The 21,279-nt window shown below is 35.9% G+C and overlaps 1 protein-coding gene across 1 annotated transcript in view; it reads right to left on the bottom strand.

Annotated features, from left to right (window-relative positions):
- Positions 1-21,279, bottom strand: part of gabbr2 (gamma-aminobutyric acid (GABA) B receptor, 2) — a 336,240-nt gene that overhangs the window by 86,575 nt on the left and 228,386 nt on the right. Inside the window, exons 8-12 of the mRNA XM_088929017.1 lie at positions 19,863-19,923; positions 8,834-8,914; positions 8,203-8,353; positions 6,433-6,565; positions 4,532-4,639 (exon numbers count right to left, since the gene is read on the bottom strand). Coding sequence (XP_088785143.1) covers positions 4,532-4,639; positions 6,433-6,565; positions 8,203-8,353; positions 8,834-8,914; positions 19,863-19,923 — 534 coding nt within the window. The remainder of the gene's footprint in view (positions 1-4,531; positions 4,640-6,432; positions 6,566-8,202; positions 8,354-8,833; positions 8,915-19,862; positions 19,924-21,279) is intronic.

Raw genomic sequence — 21,279 nt, forward strand, 5'->3', positions numbered from 1 at the left:
ATTAAAGATATCTGCTTTTCTGAGAGTTTTTTTCCCCAATTTGTCTGAACTATATATTCACACCTACTTAAAGTTTTATATAAACTACCAAAACTCCTCAGACTGTGAGAAAAATAATTACATTTAGAATAATAGCTTATTGTTTGGAATGTGTTTTTAGATTGTTTAATGTTCCCACAAATAGTAACCATCAAGTAATTAATTTATGTCACAGAGCCTACTGGATACCTTGTAAGAGTTAATAGTGTGAAAATTGCCCCAACCCTCTATTCAAAATTTGCACTCCCAACACAGCTGGAATTTTTATGCATATGTTTTGGGAAAGCACAGAGCTCAATTGTCATTGGAGCCTGATATTCATACTGTGTGAAATGGCAATGAAAAGTGTGGCTCACTGGATTAACTGCAGCAAAGGTACCGATGACACAGCACTGGCTCCCTGCACATACTGTAGCCTTCAACTTTTGTTATACAGATTTTCAAGGATATGGCGATGCTAAAACTTTTTTACTGCCAGAATAAATAAGGCTAGCAATGCCACTTTGGAGATCTGGAGGGAAACTGTGACGAGAATAAATGAAAGATTTATGTGGATCTGATTATCATGTGGTCTGCAGAGGAAGGGGTGGACTCAGGGGAGAATGAGAGAGGGGAAAATGATTTTGTTTCTGTCCCCAGGAATGAGAATCTTTATATCATTTACTGTTGTGTATAGAACCAAAGCAAAAAAATTGAACATAAAATGGCTATTGTCATACAGTTCAGAATGGTGTACATAGTGTTTATGTATCAAAGTCAGTGACATTTAATGGCTTTCTTAATTAAATTCAATGAAGGTGAACAAAATACATTAATATCCATATCATAATGGTATAATGTTATATTTCAGAATGAAATAATGTTATAATGGGGTCCTACCCTTTGCAACAAATAGCTACAGACACACATTTTTCAAGAACTCACAGTAAGTATGTTTCAAAGGCATGTCTTCTTGTCTTGAATATAAATATAATCAAATGAAATATGTTATGGGCACATAATCTAATCTCTAGCCTCTATTAGCTCCTAATGTGCCCTTTAAGGTCTTACAACTGACAATAAACACAATGTCACTAGTCTACCATGACAATGTTTCACTCTGGGAAACAGCTACAGTACATGTATGCAAAATAATTTGACTTAAAAAATAAACCAAATGAAAGTGTTTGGAGAGATGTAGCAGTTTATATAGATTCGTTTGGGGGTGGCAAAATTCTATTTCTTAGTGCTGTGACCATAGCATTGAGGTTAATGACCTTAATTCTCTTTGAAGGAGTGCCAAAGCAATTAAGACCTCTGATTTAGATATTCAAAGGAACAGTCACGTCGTTCATTTTGTTTTATTACTAAACAAATACTCCAACAGGCTGTCAACCATGGTATTTTAAAGCTTATAAGAGATGGTGGGGTTTTCAAAAATATTTGTTTCATGGTGACAAGTGAAACAACCTCATTTTCAGTGATGAGTAATAGCAGCTCAGAGAGATATAAAACTGCAAAAGTTATGCTCTGCCTCCCACCTCTTTGAATTACAAGGACATCTTCCACATCCTGTCCTTATACGGTATATGTTACCAATACTCAGCCTCAAAATCAATCTAGCCTTTTAGTCATTATATAATCCACTTGGAGGATTCTAACAAAGGAATCTTTTTCTCATTTTCCATTTTTATTTCCAAGAGCTTCAAAACAAAGGCTCAGTTTGCAGGCAGAAGCAATGACATGTTATTCCCTAAAGCATTTTGTCTGGGCCAGTACTAGAAGCCAGCAAAAATAGCTCTGACCCAGCTACTATATTATAAATTTGCAGCATCTTAGATACCATATTACACCTCCCATTGTATGTGGTAACCCACACACTATTAGAGCTTTAAATTCTAAAAATAAAACAAAAAATGCTTAAGGAGTAAATACTGTAGATTAAGGTCCAGAATTTTTTCACACAATCACTGAAATAATAAGACTTTACCACAGAGCCAATTTCTGAATGGAAGCAAAGAAGGTTGTGATGAATTGAAAAATGCTACTCTCAATAAATGAACTAAAAACCTCAAAGCTTAAAAATTACTTTTGCATAAAAGTACGTATACTACTAAAATAATATATATACAATATATTATTTTAAAAAAAGATTTGAATTACAATGTGCTGATAATTTTAAACAAGTTAAACATTTAAACACCACTGTAGAGGTGGCCACAGTAGTAGTAACTCCTGCAATGACTAATCAACAAATTGATTGATCAAGAAAGTGGATTGTGTAACTGGATGGCAGGTTTCGACAAAACGGCAGCTTGTCTCTACCATGCTGAAAAGAGAAGAAAAGAAACACAACGTTTCGGCTGTGGAGCCTTCTTCGTGTGTGATTTCCCCTGACTCTACCCCTTCCTTTGGAAACCACACCCGAAGAAGACTCCACAGCTGAAACGCTGTGTTTATTTTCTTCTCTTTTCAGCATGGAATAAACCTTTACTTGTTCCTTTGCAGCCTACACACGTTGGTGCAGCCACCTACTTGATCTAGCTTGTCTCTACTACATTCCCTGAAAGATGTGGGAGAATAACCTGCTGGCCTCTGTCACCTGACCAGTTGGAAGAAGGCAATTTTTCTGGTGATGATTAAAAACTAGGAAGCAATGCACTGCGTGACATTGGTTGCCAGAACTAAGAGAGCAGCTGACAAATGGCTCAGTGGACATATACTGTAAATTTTCTGAAGATTGTCTGAGTGAGTGTGGGTTTCCATTTTGATAAAATGCTTTAGAGTAGAGTCTTGGAGAGAGCCTATTTGGGAAGCTGATAAGCAGCTTAGCAGCCTGGTGAGTACAGAGATGGCAGTGAAGAAGTTTAGGTAGGAGATCAAAGAAGAGTAAGGTTTCTATTTGGCTTTTCATTTTTCCTGTACTATAAATTCAAGCACCACTTTTGCACAAAGAAGAAAAGAAACATGTATTAATATGTGTTTATCTGGGACAGGCCTATTATATATAATTTGCTACTGCACCACAACCCCTAGGTCTGTCAAAATAAGTAGATGGACAATTGTTTTAAATATCGTATTACATAGGAACAATGGTATGAATTTGGGAGAGTAACTCTGCCTTTCCCAGTTAAGATATACAGTACACCTTCAGTTCAGAATCTTCTCATCTTAGCGGAAATCCCCCCTTCTCTCTTTATGAAGTCCCTCTACGACAGCCCTTGGTAGAATTATTCTACAATGTGTCCTTCTCCATTTTCTCATAAACTGACACTTCACTGCTGCTCATACAGGTAGCTCAATCACATGGACTCAAAAAGAGAATTTAAGGGCATTTTGTGTTTATAATACATCTAAATACAAATGTAAAGGTTTAACAGTGATCTTGCTTTTATGTAAAAGATCCTTATCTTAACAAATGAATTATTTTACATAGTATTAAGATTAAAAAAATGCAAACAAATTACCATAGGCACACTTTGATATAGGTATTCTTAATGGTGTGATAAAGATTACTATACTAATTTTATAAATATATTAACACTTAATATTCTATTAAAGTGTTAGACAAAGTAACTTTCTACATCAATATGTTAACTAAATGTCAAAGGATTCACTTGATATTCGGAACATGACAGGAAAGTGAAATATGCTATTAAGCTTGAATGAATTAAATTGATGTGCATTCATGTATTTTACATGACCGAAGCAAAAGATTAAAATTTAATTGAATCATTAATCAAATTGCCTTTTACTTAACGAAAGGGCGTTATCTATTTCATATTGCATGCGTGTTTGGAAGAAGTCTGTTTTTTACAAAGAATGCAGCTACAGTACACACTAAAGACTGATATACATCACACATCTTTCAAAAGCAATCAGGGAAGTTCCACTGAAATACATTTTGGCAGCTGTATTGGATGTATGATAATGTCTAATAATTCCTAAGTAGGGTTATTGATGGGGTTTATGCAAACCAATTTTCTGAAAGGGCACTCAGCCCATTTTTATACATACAAAATGGGATTTTATGGCGACAAGTCTTCTGCCCCCAATTCATTAAACAATGTAAACCAGCAAAATTAGTTTGGGAGCACTGAAATTTGGTGGGAATTGCTATAAAGCAGAGCACAAAGGTTCTCTTAAACAGTTTACAACTTTTTTTTCTGATCCTTAGGTAAGCCAATTTTTTGTTTTAGGGTAGCAGTGCTGAAATCTTTAAAAGGAAGAGAAAAGCATACCTGTATTTTTGATTATATAGAGAACACCCTTGAAAGTTAGTGAACGCTAAAATTTTGTTCTCACCATCGACGTTTCCCATTATTCTCTCACAGGGACTTTACTGCAGAGACAATTTACCCGTCTTGTGGTAATTGTTTGTCAATATGCTTATTTTACTATTTTAAATCAATTTTAACAGTATTCAAGAAACCACTAATTCATTTCTTCATTCCAAAGACCAAATATAATCATCATAATGTTCTCGTAAGGAAGTCATAAGTGCCTTTCTTACCTTTTTCTTCATCTTCACATTCTTAAAAATAGCATGGACTCTCCAAGTTTTTGCAAACATAGCTCCAAATGCTGTGGTGTATCCCACTGTAAGAATCCATGTCCTGACCTGCATGAGGAAAGATTCATCACTACATTCACACTGAAATTTGACGCTCTAATGAGGCTTTATTCTTCTCATATCTCAGGAAAGACGAAATCCAGTGAGATTCACTTCATGCCCTGTCTTCTTATTCCAAAAGCAAAATGTTATTCATTTTTTTCACCCATATTCACATACTTTAATTACAATACCTAGACATGACAATTTCAGAAAAGGAATTAGAATTCTCTGAAAAGCAGGACACAAATAAAATAGTGTCACAAGTACAGTAAAAGGAAAAAGGGAAGGTTTATCAAGATGTATTTAAATGCACTATAATTTTACATTTGTAGTTTTTGAAGAACGGAATATAGACAAGTCTGTAAAATGGGCTGAATACTGTACAGTATATAACACTCTGGCAGAATGAAATATTCTCTTGTATCACATGTACAGTACAGTATAGCACATGCTACCTATTTAAACAAATAGAGCATGTCCCCACTGTTCAGTTTATATCTCTAATATGTGCAATGAATAAAATGTGTGGTGAGGCCCTGTCCTCATTTTCATGACATAAAATAGTGATGAAAAAATGCACTTGCTAAACACTTCTGTTGCCCAATATAATCCAAAGTAAAAGTGTTATGATAGAAAGGTCAGCCAGAATCCTGAAATACACTCTGTAAGACATAGGGATATAAAGCTCAAGACAAGCCTCAGTTCATTTTTAACAGTGAATGGAGAAAATAATAGTGGTGTCAACCTTCTAACAACTGTGCACAAATAGCTTAATAAACAACTGTTGCTAATAGCCTGCATTCAGTTTGCATTAACAATACAATTTTATGTGTTTAGAGAGCACGTACATCTTCCTCCAAACATCTACAAAGTATTTAATATTGACCTTCATAATGTGAAACTATTTTGCTTGGTTGTAAGGATAACAATAAGAATGTAAATCCTGTTGAAAGAAATCAGCAAAATTGCCCTTCTGTAAGGAAAAACAGAAAGAGAAGGCTGGAAAAATACAACTTTAGAATTGCCATAACTGGAAACTTACGAAACACTGAAAAATACATTTCTGGTATCATAGAAATACAGAGCTTTTCACATCAGAATACCTGAAGACACTGAAATTAATTCCTGTTCCTGGAGTCACAGGAGTCTTAGTCTTCTGGTTTTCATTTTTTCCTAGACTCTTAATGACTATTTGGATTAATTGATCACTGCATTTGTCTATATTGCTCTGTTTCCTGGTCTTTACTAATTGGCCATTACAAGTTAGTGATGAAACTTTAGGAACTGCAGCCCTCTCAAAATATTAAAAAGTAAATATTAACTGCCTTACATGTGCTCACAGGAATCTAATACCGAACATGTGTAAGAGTCAATGCAGAATTTCTTAAATGTTGGCTATTTTATATCAATATTTGTAGGGATTTGTGATCAGGATCTTCAGGACCTGTACTCTTTGTTGATTGATTTTCCCTGGTAACTTGCACAGCATGGGAACAGATACAGTAAATTAGGCTATCATTATTTAGTCATTCTTTTTCTCTGTACCACAAATAGTGTACCTTCTTTGCCTACATACTGTAAATTCAAGTGCCTTTAAAAGAACATTTTGTTTTAGAAAAAAAGTAAAAAGTTGTAACTTTTATGTGCAGTGTTTGCAGTCTTTTTTCACCTACAGTAATTTATACTACAGTATATGTTCTTTCTGTGTTCATGTGGTATCACAGGTACTCTGATTCCCACCCACCTCCCAAAGACATGCAAAGAAAGGCCATTTTATGTTTACTGTAGTGGACACTTACTGTGCACAGGGTTTCAAATACTTTGTCAGAGACAAAGGACCCATCAAGACCAAAGAGAAATATAGAGGCATAAGACAGCATCCCTCCAAGGATAATCAGGTTGTTCATGTATGGACTGGACATCTTTATTAGCCTGTGGAGATAGAAGCATATGGCATATGGGGAATTTAGTAGAACCAAATTGATCTGATATTCCTGTGGATGTAATGAGATGCATTTTCAGTATAATTAATGAATGAGAAGCCAGCCTGACCCATTTATACAAGTCAGGCGGGATTCTCTAAATAGCTTGATCAAAGAACAAGGCCACCTAATAACTTCAATATTTCATCCAGTGGCTCTGAAACGAGGGGTCTTCCAAGATGAGAGCAACCTTCACCCTGCAAGGAGGGGAGAGTCATTAGACTTCTCTCAAAGCTTTCATAGCTCTCAAAGGCGTTTCTCCATCAGCTGCAGCTACAGTACAGTACAGTACATCCTGTGTAGATTGCTATTACAGGGATAGTTTGAGGCATTTTCTCATCAAGAGAATTTCTCATCATTCATGCTTTTGCTTCTTAGGAGTGAGACAGGGCTTCCCAAGGGGAAGATATTCCAAGTGGAATTCCTTTAACAAGACAATGCCGAAGAAGGTTTGACACTCGGTTGAGTAAAGGGAAGACCTACATCACAGTTAAACAAGTATGTTTTCCACCCATCTCAAATCACTGTTTCTGTGGTCTTTCCCTTGAGGGTGCCTAACAGACTGTTCATGCTAGATATGATTTTATTGTGCAAAAAAAGCCCAACTCAAGGACAGCTTTAAAGATATTTCTTATGAATTTTCCTTTAGGGGAAAACATGTAAAACTGGTTCTAGAGGTGAGGTGATTGTTCAATTTTATTGCAACAGCACTTCCTAAACTTTTCTCAAAAAAAGAAAGTTTGTATAGGATGAAAATCACTTATGTTGTCTTTGCTTGTTTAGGTGCAGGCATAATTGAAGTGATTTTAAAGGCAGTTCACTCCAGTGCTTAAGGACGTGTTTATTATGTCAAGAATGGTAGAACTGGAAAACAGAATTGAAATGAAACAGAAGGAATGGGACCTACTGTAGCAGACAAGTGGTGACTTTCATATGTTATACCACTTTACTAAGGCATGCAGTGTCAAACTGAGAGGAACAAGAAAGAGGAAAACCCATAAAAACAGACAAGCAGAGGTGTAGTTATATGAAGGTCGTAGTAATTTGTTTGTATCGATCTATACACCAGACTGCTCAGAAGCATGGTAGAGCTGGAGTTGTGACCAGATTCGTCCCATTTTGTAAGTATGTTGCCAAACCAGATTAAAATGCACATTATGTGACATCTTTACATCTCAATAATAGTGGGTTACTGTAAATTACCCTACTCTGCAGAGACTTTGATAATTTTGAGACAACAGTTACAAAATTTTTTCTTCTTCTAGTTCACAGAAGTCCTTGGTGATGTTGAGCAATTTATTTCATAACAGTTAGTTCCTAATACCTGACATACACCTGGTTTAAAACAATGTATGAGACACAACTTTTGAAGAGACACACCTCAGTCTATGTCCAGATCAGACTATCGTTGATAATTATCTCTTAATCCAAATGCCATTGACTATAATTTCCTTCCTTAACACATTTCACAGAGGCCAAAAATGCTTTTCTGGCAGCCAAAAATATCTCAGCTGTGCAGTTGGCCATTCAGGGCCCAGCTCAATTGCACACCAATGGGACAGGGGAGAAGATCAGGAAGTGTCTTACTTCTGGTTGCGATTCTTGATGTTGAAGAAAAGAAATGCGCTGGCCATGAACATGCCCAGGACGGTGATCGCTGACAGGATGCTGTAAAGAGGCAGGTTTATGTGCCTCCGCTGGAGTCGGACAAATGTCCGGTCTTTGGGTGGTTCCACTCCTGCAGAAACAGAAGAGCATAACTGTGAAATGTGTAGGCACTTGGAAACAAAAGAAAACTGTTAGGTTCGCTGCAAAGTCAAAAAGGCCTTGTGCAGATCAAAAACAAGCTTATGTTATTATTGTTCTTTTAATGTGAACATTTTTTTGTAATAATTTGAAAACACTACCATCTGGACCACAGGGCTCAACATGTGCTCTGGATGAGCACAAACTGATTAAGCAATGAGAAAATTACTCCCCATCTTTCTGATTTTAAACAAAATAAAGGAATATCTGATTTCTCACAATGCTTAGGATTAAATGTATGTAACACTAACATTTTAGCTCCTCAGGTATGTTGAAAACCTGATTAAAACAGAATTGACCATTTACCGTTAAATTGCACTAACAACTGAAATGCATTACACTTGACCCTTTTAAAGCTTTTCTGCTTCCTCTCGGAGACAAAGTACTATTTTCAGGTTCTGCTGTCCCTTACCTTGAAACCTGATGGTGTTGTTGATGAGTTCTAGAACATCAGCTATTGCATTATATTCTCCAACCTTCACTTCTTTGCCTTCTGTAGAGATAGAAGATGAGAACATTTCGAGTGAAGCTACCATGTTCTTTAAGTACACAGTATCTTTATGAATGAAACAATGAATGTCATCCACATCTGTTTTTAATGGAAGCTAAAAACCTAAGGGGTCCTGAATTGTCTTGACTCATAGAACTCTCCACTCCAAGGATCCATGAGTACTACTGTATAACAAGAATAAACACAGCTACTGCAATTGAGATCATGACACTCACTATAGGAAGAAGCCTGCCTGAGTCAGTGCTCAGGATTTGCAGGATGGGGTTAGCAAAACGATACTTGGTGAATTATGGACCGCATTGGGCATGTGTTTTCAGACATGGCTATTATCGATCCTGGAAGGCACCTTCGTATAAATGGTTGTCGGAGTCCTTCCAGGTTGTTGAAACTGATACCCTGGCTCCTTTCAAGAAACACCTAGATATGATCCTTGCTTCAATCAGTTACCAGCAAAAAATGTGCTACATACAGTAGGCCAAATGGCCTTCTTCTCATGTTGTTTATTTCATAATAGTTGGTGAGGGGTTCAAATGATTTAGTGTTATTCAATTATTTAAAAATGATTTCAATAACTTTAAGCAATCTGTAGAAAATGCCCAATTCAAATTAAAATCTTACTTGTGAAGTCTTAAAAATGAGAGAAAATGTGTTTAGTTTAGTCTTACAATTTTTAGTGTAAGCTCATAATAAAGTCTGTAAACATTTCCAATGGCAGTCAAATCATTTGCTCATCTACCCAGCCTATAACACACAACAGTTTGGGGAATAAAGTGAAAAACCACACGTGGTTCTCAATACACAATTCTTTTCCAAGTTGCATGTAGGAAACTTTACATTCTTATAACAGTTACTATGAGATGCCTGAATGCTCATCCCTTTCACATAATGACAAACTAAAACTTTGGTTTTAAACTTTTTTTTTTATTTGAAATTGCTAGTTTTGTCTTTTCTGTGATTTGCCCAAGATGGAGAAGTCAAGTGTCATTCAAATCACTTTTCTCCAAGGAAACCAGAGACCACTTGTCTAAAACCAAGTGCCTTGTTCTTTTCAGACATCTAGTTATACTCATATTCATCTGCCCTTTTGAAGCAATGGTATTGTGTGAGAGTAATTCTTTTGTATAATGCCAGAAGTAGTTCTTATTTACATATCTGAAACTAACAACTTTTAGTATAAATCAAGAGTTTAAGGACTGTAAAAAAGTAACTCCAAAATAAATACAGTATAACAATATAACCTGACCTATGTCTACAACCCATAGAAAAAACATCATTGTTTTGGCATTATCACTCCTGTTTTTATCTGTTTTAGAGCTTCTGGTAACTAGTAAAAACAATGGAGGCATCTCTACATTCTAATTTTAGCCTTCAAGCACAACACAAAGCCTTCAAGCACAAATCATAGACTCATAGACACCTGCATACTGTAGATTGGCTGTTGAATGATAATATAGAAACATTTCTGCCTTTCCCCAGCCCATTCTCTGTGCCTCAGACAGATTCATGGTCAGCAGAGGAGAGGCACAGGGCAGGCTCACACCTGTGATCACCAGCCTGCAGGGCTTGCTCTGCACTCCAGATGGAGATTGTTAATAGTAGAATCATTTAGGAGCCTCTAGTCTGGTGATGCTTCACTGGTTGAAACTGAAAATTTGATTAACACATATTACAATATAACGTGCTAAAACTGACATAACCCACACATTACACTGTTACAGTCATAGCTTAAAACAAACATTTATTATGTGTTAACTGCATTTATGCTATAAAACAATATCTATAATTTACAATTATCTGCTACTCAATATGATTTAGAATATTCACCATTTATACATGTAAGCTGTATGATAATGTTGAAAATATGACTCTCTGACTGGTGTCATAAAGCCAAGCCTCTAGAGCAAAATGCTGCACCACTGCTTCTGAAGCAGTTTGTTTCTGAAATAATGGAAATGCAATCCAAGGAGCAGCATTGCAAAAGCAAGCAGAATATACATTTTAGCACTTGCTGCTCGCATTGATGGTTGGAGTGATTTGACTTTCTCCACAAAATGTGGCAGCAGATGTTTTTGTCAGATTTTTTTTTGGCAGTCCTGCTGTTCCTGAAGAGTGTGCAAAAGAACATTATTTGAAAACTGAATATTTCATCTCAGATTGAATGAGCATCTTTTATTGTCTGTGTTAGTTTCTTTGTTCAGCTTTGTGTTCCATTGTATAGATTCCGTAGTATTGCTTGCTGAGAGAAGAAATATAAAATTATTTGATTTAGTACAGTTTATACAGAAGAGATTTTAGGGGGACACAAAATCCTTGGAGCTCTGTGTGAATACTTTGGTTAAAAAAATGTCTTTTGTGAACTTGCATATACTGTATGAGTGTGTGCCCTTTGAAGGACAAAAAATAAGTTGCTTTTTGATAATGGATTGAAACATGGAATAAGGTATTAATTGAAATTAGATGTAGAATAGCACTGAAAAGACTGGAAAATGAAAAACTCACATAAAGAAAATAACAGTATAGGCATAAGCTCAGAGAATGAAAATAGTTCTAGACAAAAATAATAGAAGATTCAGCCAAACCTGTATTAAAACCTTGTAGACCTTTAAGAAACATCAAATATACAGTATGGTTGTGTGACAAAATTTATGTTATAAGAGATAAGGTTGTGAAAGATATTTGTTTCAAGAATCTAAATGGATACAGTAAAGAAAAAAGTATACTAAATACAAATCATGCTCAATCTCCGACAGTCTCCAGCTATCACCAGGAACAACAGCATGCCATTTATTATTTATGAAGCAGATTTAAGATTCTACATACTGTACCTAGAAACTTCTTGATAATTTTAGATATCACTACAGCTGAGGTATTTCAGTAAATTAGGAACTTCTATTTTTTTAAATGACAATATCTTAAATACTCCTCCTGATTCTCAAATTAGTTAAGTAAGACCTTTTAAGGAAAATAAAGATAAAATATGTAGTGTCACAGTACATACAGTACTATATGTATTATCTCGCACGAATATTCAGAAAACCATGTTTCTACAGTAGCTTGATAATTTGATATTGCGCAAAAGGTCAGTATTATTTTAGACAACAGTAAAACTATGCAGTGAATATGTGAACACTGTGACATTGAAAAATGAGCTTCGTTACAAACAGTCTCCAGATGGAAATTTGAGGTATGTGCAGGATCTATTTGCGCTTTTCCTCGGTTCGCATGACTTCTAACCATTTTTCTGACCCAGGAGATGAAAGACATTTCCAAACATATTCAGATTCATCACCGTCTCACAGTAAACCTTTGAACTTCCGTAATATACAATTCACCAACTCTTCTCTGAACAATTCATTTTTACTTGTTTTATTAAAAAAAACAAACAGCAATTCAGTGAACTGAGAGAATCAGTATTCTAAAATGAAATTTCATAAGGAACAACACCATCCAATAAAATAAATGCATTTAGGAATGTGTATTGAAGATTTAACCGGAAGATGCTTTTTTGAAGGCCGACCACCTGGCTGTGGGATAAAGGAGTTAGGACTGTCTTAAAAGAACCAAGTGGGACCTCAAACATCCAATGTAGAACTAAGAATTAAAATGAAACAAAATGGCTTGAACACCTGGCTTGAACTGTCAGGAAATTAGAGCGTGCATCTACATTATGGGTGAGTAATCATGGATAAGAGTACCTCCAACTGCAAATTCTCTTAGAAGGTTCTTTTTAATGCATGGGGATTTAGAGTGTCCTTGTTCATACAATATCCTTATTTATGTGATGTGAATGAAGAGTGATTTCTTTTCCATGTGGAACCCTAAAAAGAGCAACAATGATGATATAATATAGTTCTCAAACACTGCTGAGAAATTCAAAAGGGGATGTGAGAGAATCTGTGTGGCTTGGGGCAGCAAGCTTTTTTCCCTGTGGGATATGGAGAACTGTGAAATAGTCTTTATTTTGTCAACACACCCCACACATGCATGGATTTCCAGCATCGATGAAGGCGTGATCAATAGTGCAACACTGAGAAAACTCCTTTAGGTGGAGCTGACTCAGTTCAAGTAGAAGCTGGGAGCTAAGGGAATGTAGATAGAGCATGTGTGTCCCTAGGATACTTGCATGTGTGGAGGAAATGATGAGGAGTCTCTGCATCCAAATGAGTAAAGATGATACTGCTTTGATTATCCACTGGATAGATAAAGAAATATTGGGCATCCTACAAAATGGAAAAAAGATTATGGTTAGGGACAGGGAAGACATGGTGGGTAACAAATGAGGACTAAAGGCAATAAAGTATAGACGTTGGAGAGGTTGAGTGCAGGGGAGTGTGAGGGTATGAATCACAAATAAGGCAGGTTTAAGAGTACAAGAGTAATCCAGCAAACAAACAGCAATAGAAGCTGGAATTTAACATTCTGTTAAGGATGTGATGGTTCTACTGCTGAAGGCACACGACCTGGGGTATTTGTAAAAGCAGAGCATGAAGGACAGGTATTTTGCTCAGGCAGATGTGCTGGGAAACCAATGCACAACATGTCACAGTAGGCAGAAAGTGCAGTAATTGTGACAGCCTAGAAGAAGCAAGAGAGAATCTAAGAAGCACTTAAATTTGAAGTGACAAGAGATGAAGCTGCAATGTACAGATTGCTTGTGCAGAGAAGAACAGAGAACAGATTAACATCCAGACCCTCCATATCTGTTGATGAAATAGATCAAGACATAATGTAATACGGGATAAGGATGTGCTGCTGGAGCAAGGAGGAGCTGAAGGAAGCAGATATCCAAGGAACTGGGAAGATGGTTTAGGCCCGTGAGAGGAGTGTGAGGAGTTGGAGGAGAAGGAAGTGTGTGTCTAGCACCACTCCAAGAGGGATGCCAGCAGGAAAGGGAAAGAGAATAGGACAGAAGAGAGACATGTCTGGGGCTATAGATACATGGGGTAGGACACTTAACTCTGCGCTAAGAAGGAAGCCAACAGAGATCCAAGAGGGACATCGTGGATGTAGCTACCGTTTAGGAGGATTTTACTGGTCTACAGAGATCTGCATGGAGTAGTGACTTGTGGAGTAGGCTTAGAGTTTGCAGAGCTTAAGGATTTTTGAGCAGAAGAGCTGGACACGCTGGGGCCAAGGAGGTAGTGTCAAGGGGAGCAGGGTCTAAAAGAGAAACAACCAGGCCAGGTAGGATAGCAGGAACACATGCAAATGAGCCAGCAGAAATTAAATTGAGTGGAAAAAGAAGGGGATTCAGCCTGGAGCCTGAGGCTTGATAGATTGCGCTGGGAATAAAGAGGGTTAAACAACTAAATAACATTGCACAAGACGTGTACGCAGAGATGGGGAAGGAAGAAAAAAAACAGTTGGGTAGAAAAATAAGAATATTGGATTAAACACAAGGAGGATGAGAAACATGGAGAGTGAAAAAAAACAGGAATGTGAGGTGGATGGCATATGGCAGACAGCCTAGCAGACAGAGACACAGGCAGCACAGGGATCCTTGCGGCATTGCGATCAATGGCATCGATGCCAACACCAGAAGGAGGCTGGTGGACCGCAGCTTATTTACTCCCTTCATCTCACTGTTATTTCCTTATTTTCTTTTCTCTCTAGGATTTTTTTCTACTGTTCTAAAATAATACAAAAAAAGATTTCTTTCTTTGGGGTATTTATTAAAGAAATGCTCTGTTTATGGAGGGTGTGATGGAGCTGGGCTCCAGTGCAGTTGTTAACCATAGGGAAAGCTGTAATGGAGTGCACAGAGGAGGCATCAGAGAGGACTACAGAGAGCAGGACATCAACCAGAACTTGGGCGACACTGTTAAGAGAAAGATTGTCAAGGCTAGCCTGGAAGCAAAGCACGATGGGAATGAAGCAGCTGACAGGGGCAGAGAAGGAACACATGAACAGGATGTGACAGGATATTGGTCTTTTCTGGGCCCAAAGAGGTCCTTATTGAAGCTACAGATATTTCTCTTCAAGAAAAATGTAGCAGCAAAGAACAGAAGGTCGGGAGTAAACAATTATAGTAGCACCAGTTTTTACACAGGCAGTTTATGCAGAAAGACAAATGTAAGCAAGAGAGAAGGTATTACCGTGAAGTTTATAGATTTTTGGAAAATGACATCATGGAGAATTACAGGTTCCATCTTTCAAAGCAGGTCCTTAGTTGCGTGTAATAACAAATTATGTGTTATTAAAAGTTTGTGTAAACTTTTATTCTGTGATTTTTGTAATAAGACAAGGCATTTTAATGTTTCGGATGACTTTACAGATCATCTTGACTGTTAGAGGTAACTGCTGCTCATTTAAGGACCCTTTACAGTCTAACGTTTCCTTGTCTAATGTTTAAAGTCTGGTTCAGCAAGTTCCATTCCTACTAAAAAGCTTGCAGCCAAAGGAGAACATAATTAATATTAACATTGGGCTTATTTAAAGTAAGGTATTCATTTGAACTACTGTGTTTAGTACAATTTAATGATGATTTGAATAAATAAACTAACTTGATGCAGAAAATTTACTCCAGTGATCCATTTTGAGCACATTACTGCCAATGCTCCATTACTGGGTTTTAAATGATTTCCCAGTGTAATGTGCTTATTTATATAGGCATCTCAGTTTTACTACGTACTTTACTTTTTTAATTAACTCTGGGATTCATTGTCTGAATGTCAGACTGTAAATAAAAAATGGTACAAATTATAACAACAAAATGTTAAGAGAAGTCATCTAGAATGATTATATTTTATATTATATATTAATTTCCTGAACAACAATGTCCACTTTCAATGCAGAACATTTCAATGCACTCTCCTTTCTAAACAGAGGTCAGGTAAATTGAATCCCATGAAAAACATCCAAATACTCTCTCTCTCAAATTCATTTTTATTTTTAATTGAATTGAAAAAAAGTTGTTGTTTAGTAAAAGTAGGAGTAGACAGTTTCTTAGCTGTATGCTGTACACTTATTGTTTTTATGTTGCAGTTTTAAATGTACAGTAATAGTATTAGTAATTTTTACCAATGAACTGAACTAAGTCAATGGTTACATTCAGATGTGCCAAAAAAGTATTTTCAATGAAGAAGCAAATATGATAAAGCTAACTACAGGTAAATGCTTAGTTATTAATAAGCTCATTGTTTTAAAATCAAGAGGGTCCCGTTCTTCAGAGAGGTACAGTTCTCTTCCCTAAACCCTCTTACTGAGGTCTGGAAAATATTAATTTTGATAAACAATTACAGTAACATGATATTGATGAAGAATAAAAAACTTCAAAATGATTAACATAACATAACAAAGATCCTAGACTGTGGTATCATGGTTCAAGGCTCATGGGGAAGTGAAAACTCTACCCCACCCCAAAGGAATCTGAAAGTCCAGGAAGACTTGCGTCTTTGTTAAGGTTAAGAAATAAACAGAACAAAAAACCAACATCCTTCAAAACACCTGGCTAGTTAAAATCGTGCCCGTCTCGATCTAATAGAAGCCAAAAATGTACTGTAACACTTTACCAAAGCAGTTACTCCCAGCTCTTTTAATATCCTTAATCTACCACCCTCCTGCTTTCCTGCTCTACTAACTTCAGAATGAAACACACTTACAAATGCAGATGAACACCTGTGTACCTGTGAACATCTTACATTCATTCAATAATAATAAACCAATTAGTTTACAACAGATGAGATCATTACAATGTCCAGGTGGCCACTAGATGTGTTCCCATAGTCATTACAGTCTTCTATCCAGGTACTCTGCCACAACAGCCACTATATCAGGTCCACACTGTTTATATTTGATTCAGCGAAGGTATTCATTATGGAATGTTAAATCAGCATGTGCAATTTAGAGATGCATTCCTCTACTGTTTTCACTCAACCACTGGGACAACGAAGTGCAATGAAAACTGCCAATTTTTGTGCCTTTTACATGTGCAAACATCATCTTTGCACATAAAAAACCTGGAAATGATAATTTTGTATCACACTAATTTGTTATCACACTTTCAAGCAGTTTATTCTTAGCAGGTAATGAGTAAGTAAAAACTGGGGAAAAATATTCTCTCTAAATTCTAATATTTTCTATAGACATAGCACAACCTTTCATAAAATCACACTAAAAGCAGCTAATAAGTTAGAAATGCATAAATAGAAATTAGAAGTGAAAATTTTAAACGTTGCATTTCTAATGTATTTTCAGTGTAAAACTGAAATTTAATGATGAGCAAAAAATAACCCAAGCTCTAATGTGACTCTTCACAAAAGCCTTTTACACAAATACTGAATAAATCAGGATACTGTAAATGATACATGAACACTTACCTGTACACATTGCTTGATCAATAGCACCTGCAACTGTGAAGCTTGACATTGGACATCTCATATGAAAAACCCATCTTCACTTGGTTTGCATTCAAACCTTTTGACTACCCTGCCTGTCTCTAATATTCTGGCCATCAACATTATTCACCTTCCTAATCTTCCTAATGTTTTGGCATTTTTAAGGTATTCAGCATTTTGAGAAAACAATATTAAAACAGCATTAAAATCCAGTTACCAGATAGTTTGTGTTTCAATGTAAAAGGATGTCATATAAACATATCCAACAAAACATTCATTGATGATCCGCAGGCCAGATAATGTGTGATTTTAACTAAAATTAGTAACCATTTATTACTAATCCTCCTAATAATTATGGCCATTAAATATACATATACATTCAACCCCCTTAATATAAAAAAGTGAATTCAAATTTTCCTTGGAAGTTTAATTTTGGTACTCAGTTTTTATATTTTATTTTTATTTTGTTGCAAAAGATCTAGCCAAGTCTTTCTCAATGTAATGTACAATATCACTGGCACTGTAGTAAAACTAATTCATGTACTTAGTAAACTTTAGTAAAACTGTCATTTATTTAGTAAAACCCCTTAAATGTACTGTTGAAAATGTTGCACTTAATGCAATGTTTGGTATTTGTGTTGGAGACTCCATGCTGTTAAATCTGTAAAGGAATTCAGGAAGCTTCTTTTCCTAGCTAGATTAATTTAAGAAAACAAGCTGCATTCTACTGTATATCACCATGAGCATGATGTAGTAGTTGACATGCTCAGGGTTTCTTCGGCACGAGATTCATTTCCATCTCCTCTAAAAAAGATGAATGTCTGTCTTTGCGAAGGGATTGGCGCCTCTTTAAATATTAATTCTGGGCTATCCCTTTTTCAGCAGTGATGTGTCAAAAGGGATGTCAGTTATTTCCTGCCAAGTCATTTGGGAGTGTAAGATGTGAGGGAGAAAGAAACAGGAAGGTCATCTTGCCTTGGGCATTCACACAGCCCAGTACATTTTCACAGTTGTTGAAAAGTGCAAAAGCAGGCATGCTCTGGTTCCTTCCTGATAACATTTTCTACTTAATGGCAACTCAGACTGCGTGAAAAACAGCATTGAAATCCACAAGCTCACAATCAAAGAGGTCCTCCTTTTTGTATGGTTTCATACTTTAGCTCATTTGGACGTTGGCCGTCCCTTTGATTCAATTTAAAGCAGTTCATTCTCTTTCGTTGTGTTAATTTATCTTAATAAAAAGTACCTTTCATTACAGATACAAAATAAAGATTCAGAACTCAGACAGTTCCATCAAAAACTATTAAGACAGTCAAATAAAAAACTAATTTGACCACCTATTCTGACAAGCATGGTGAAGATAATGTTATGCAGGGCTATATCTGGAACTGACTCACTTACTCAATACGGTCACATAAAATCACATAATTGAACTGTATGTTTTTATTCTAGTATGATCAAACATATCCATGCAATAAGCTAAAAATAATATGTGTATTGTATCACACAAATTAATCTGCTGATCACAAGTTTATTGACTGCAAAAGAAACCTAAATTTTGAATTTGGAGGGCACAGTACCTAAGATATCAAAGAATAAATTAAGAATATTAGGCTGCTGAGTCTGCTGTTACTGTACTTAACCTCTGTAATGTTTCTAGTTGAATTTATTTAATTGCTGTTTATGTGATGCCATCAATTTCAGTTCTGAGGCTGTACCAGTTTTTGACAAGATGCACAATAGTATATCAGCAAAAAACTCTCAAAGCAAGCTAATCTTCATGTTCATGAAGTCAACTGCCAGTTCATAAACTGTTATTCTGTTTTGCTTGTGCTGTCTCATGAAACTAAAGCTTTGCATGTAAGAAATTTTAAATATTTAATGCATTCAAGCACATTGACATTCTACTGGCTTTGCAAAGCTTTTACAAACTGAATTATCAATATGCTGTCTGACCCACAATAAAAATAAAACAACTAAGGCATGGCCCCCAAAATTAAAACAGACGGTGATGGCAGAGTGGTGGTAATAGTGGGATGTTGGGAGAGTTTTTTAATCTGGTTTTATGGGTAATATTCAGGAAAGTATTTATATAAATACCTATTATTAAAGTATAGAGTCAAAACACCATAACTCTCATTGGCATACCACAGTCTCACTGACATGCGCAGTGAAGACCATTATTATGTTTTTTTTTCAAAGTAGCTTATTTTGTGCCAGTTTGTACAGCTGAATAATTGACTGAAGTAATCTCAGTGAAGTACTTTCTGCACGTCTATAACTGCAGTGCCAACCTCATGGGATTTGAGCCCCAAACCTTCTAATTACAACCGCAGAGGCAAGGCCACTAGTCCAGACAGCTGCTAGCCAAGATGGGGAAAAGAATACATTTAATCAAAATGTTTTCATATCTGTGACCCCCAAACATAATTTTTTAACTTAGTTCAGTGTTATCCGTTGGTGCATGTACTGTAACTATTTTGTCTCCATACTCCTTATGCTCACACAAAGAGCTTAACAACATAAAGCAAGAATAGTTTAAGTGTGTATAATTCGAGGCACAGCAGTTAATCACTGAAACTTCACACACTTACCTTGAAACTGAGTAAATTTGATTGTGCCCATCCGCTCCCCATTTCTGAACATGACCTGACCCTGAAAAAAAAAGGGTTATATATATATATATTATATTCTGAAGGCAAACACATGAGAGTATAACTAGCTGAACAAAAAAAAATAGTCAAACAACCAAAGTGTAAGGACTTGTAGACTGTTGGAAGACCAAAATAAGCTTTAACTTCCCTTCTCAAGACCCGTGGGTTTTTGTAGTCTTAAAAGTCATTCTCTAGGAATGCAAATGTATTACATGGAAGAGACTGGCTATGTTAAAGCAACTCCATATGGAATTACATTTTAAGAATTATGTAGGAATTATAATTATCGACACATGAAATTCCACTTTTGAAGGAAAACGAAGATTGTTTTAATATTTTAATAGAAGAAGTTTTGACATTTTTTAAAAATGTGGTTGAATGAATGTAATTACAACCCAATGATTATTGCCTAATAAATTTCAAGAGAACTCAAGTGCTCCACATATTTCAATCTAGGAAATGAGAACACATTACAACCAAGACGTTTATAATTTCATAAACTACATCCTATTCTGTACTTGCTTTGGCTGCAATTGAATCAAGTAAATCGAAAGTCAGAATTGAAATAAATGTAAGAGGTCAGTTCATGGCAGATAATAACCAAAGATTGTATTTAATCAAGATTGATAATGCTCTTTGTAGCCGTATCACTGACTTTTGGCACCATAACAAATTGGGCTTCATTGTAAAGAAGTATCTTATAACAATTTTCACTGTGACCATTATCTAGATAATTTATGAAATCTGTGGTGAGTTTATTTTATATTGTGAAAGTAAAGGAATTCCTTGCAATATAGCTATATTTGCTAAATCCATTTCTGTTTATATGACCTCTTTCTGTTCACCTGTATCAACAGCTTAAATAATCTAATCTTTTTGGAAGTAGTTTTTATACAGACAATTTTTAATACAACGTCCTCTCACAATAAACCAGGCTTATTCAGTTGAAATATCAAGAACACAGGCGTTTTCTGATACAAAGCGAAATAAAAATTCTGGCACCATTTTCAAATGAGTACTTAAACCCATCTGAAGCACCAATTATTATATATTACAGTATTTACTGTACCCACACAATTTACCCAGAGACATTCATCTCTTGATAAACATAAATCTTTAGGGCCCATTAAAGGAGAGCATGTACTAAATGGAAAGTAACTACATCTACTGTAATATCACTCCAGCTAAACCAGATACTTACAGTACAAGTTCCAGGCTCAAACTGGAGATGTCAGTGCCATAGGGATCAACCAATGAAGAGAATTTTAAGCAACTGACTCTCAGGAGACTTATATACAGCAATACTTATAAATGCCCATACAGTATGTTAACTATTATTTGCTGACTTATTTGAACA

Source organism: Atractosteus spatula, chromosome 12 (genome assembly GCF_055471065.1).
Source record: "Atractosteus spatula isolate fAtrSpa1 chromosome 12, fAtrSpa1.hap1, whole genome shotgun sequence".
Classification (NCBI taxonomy): Eukaryota; Metazoa; Chordata; class Actinopteri; order Semionotiformes; family Lepisosteidae; genus Atractosteus; species Atractosteus spatula.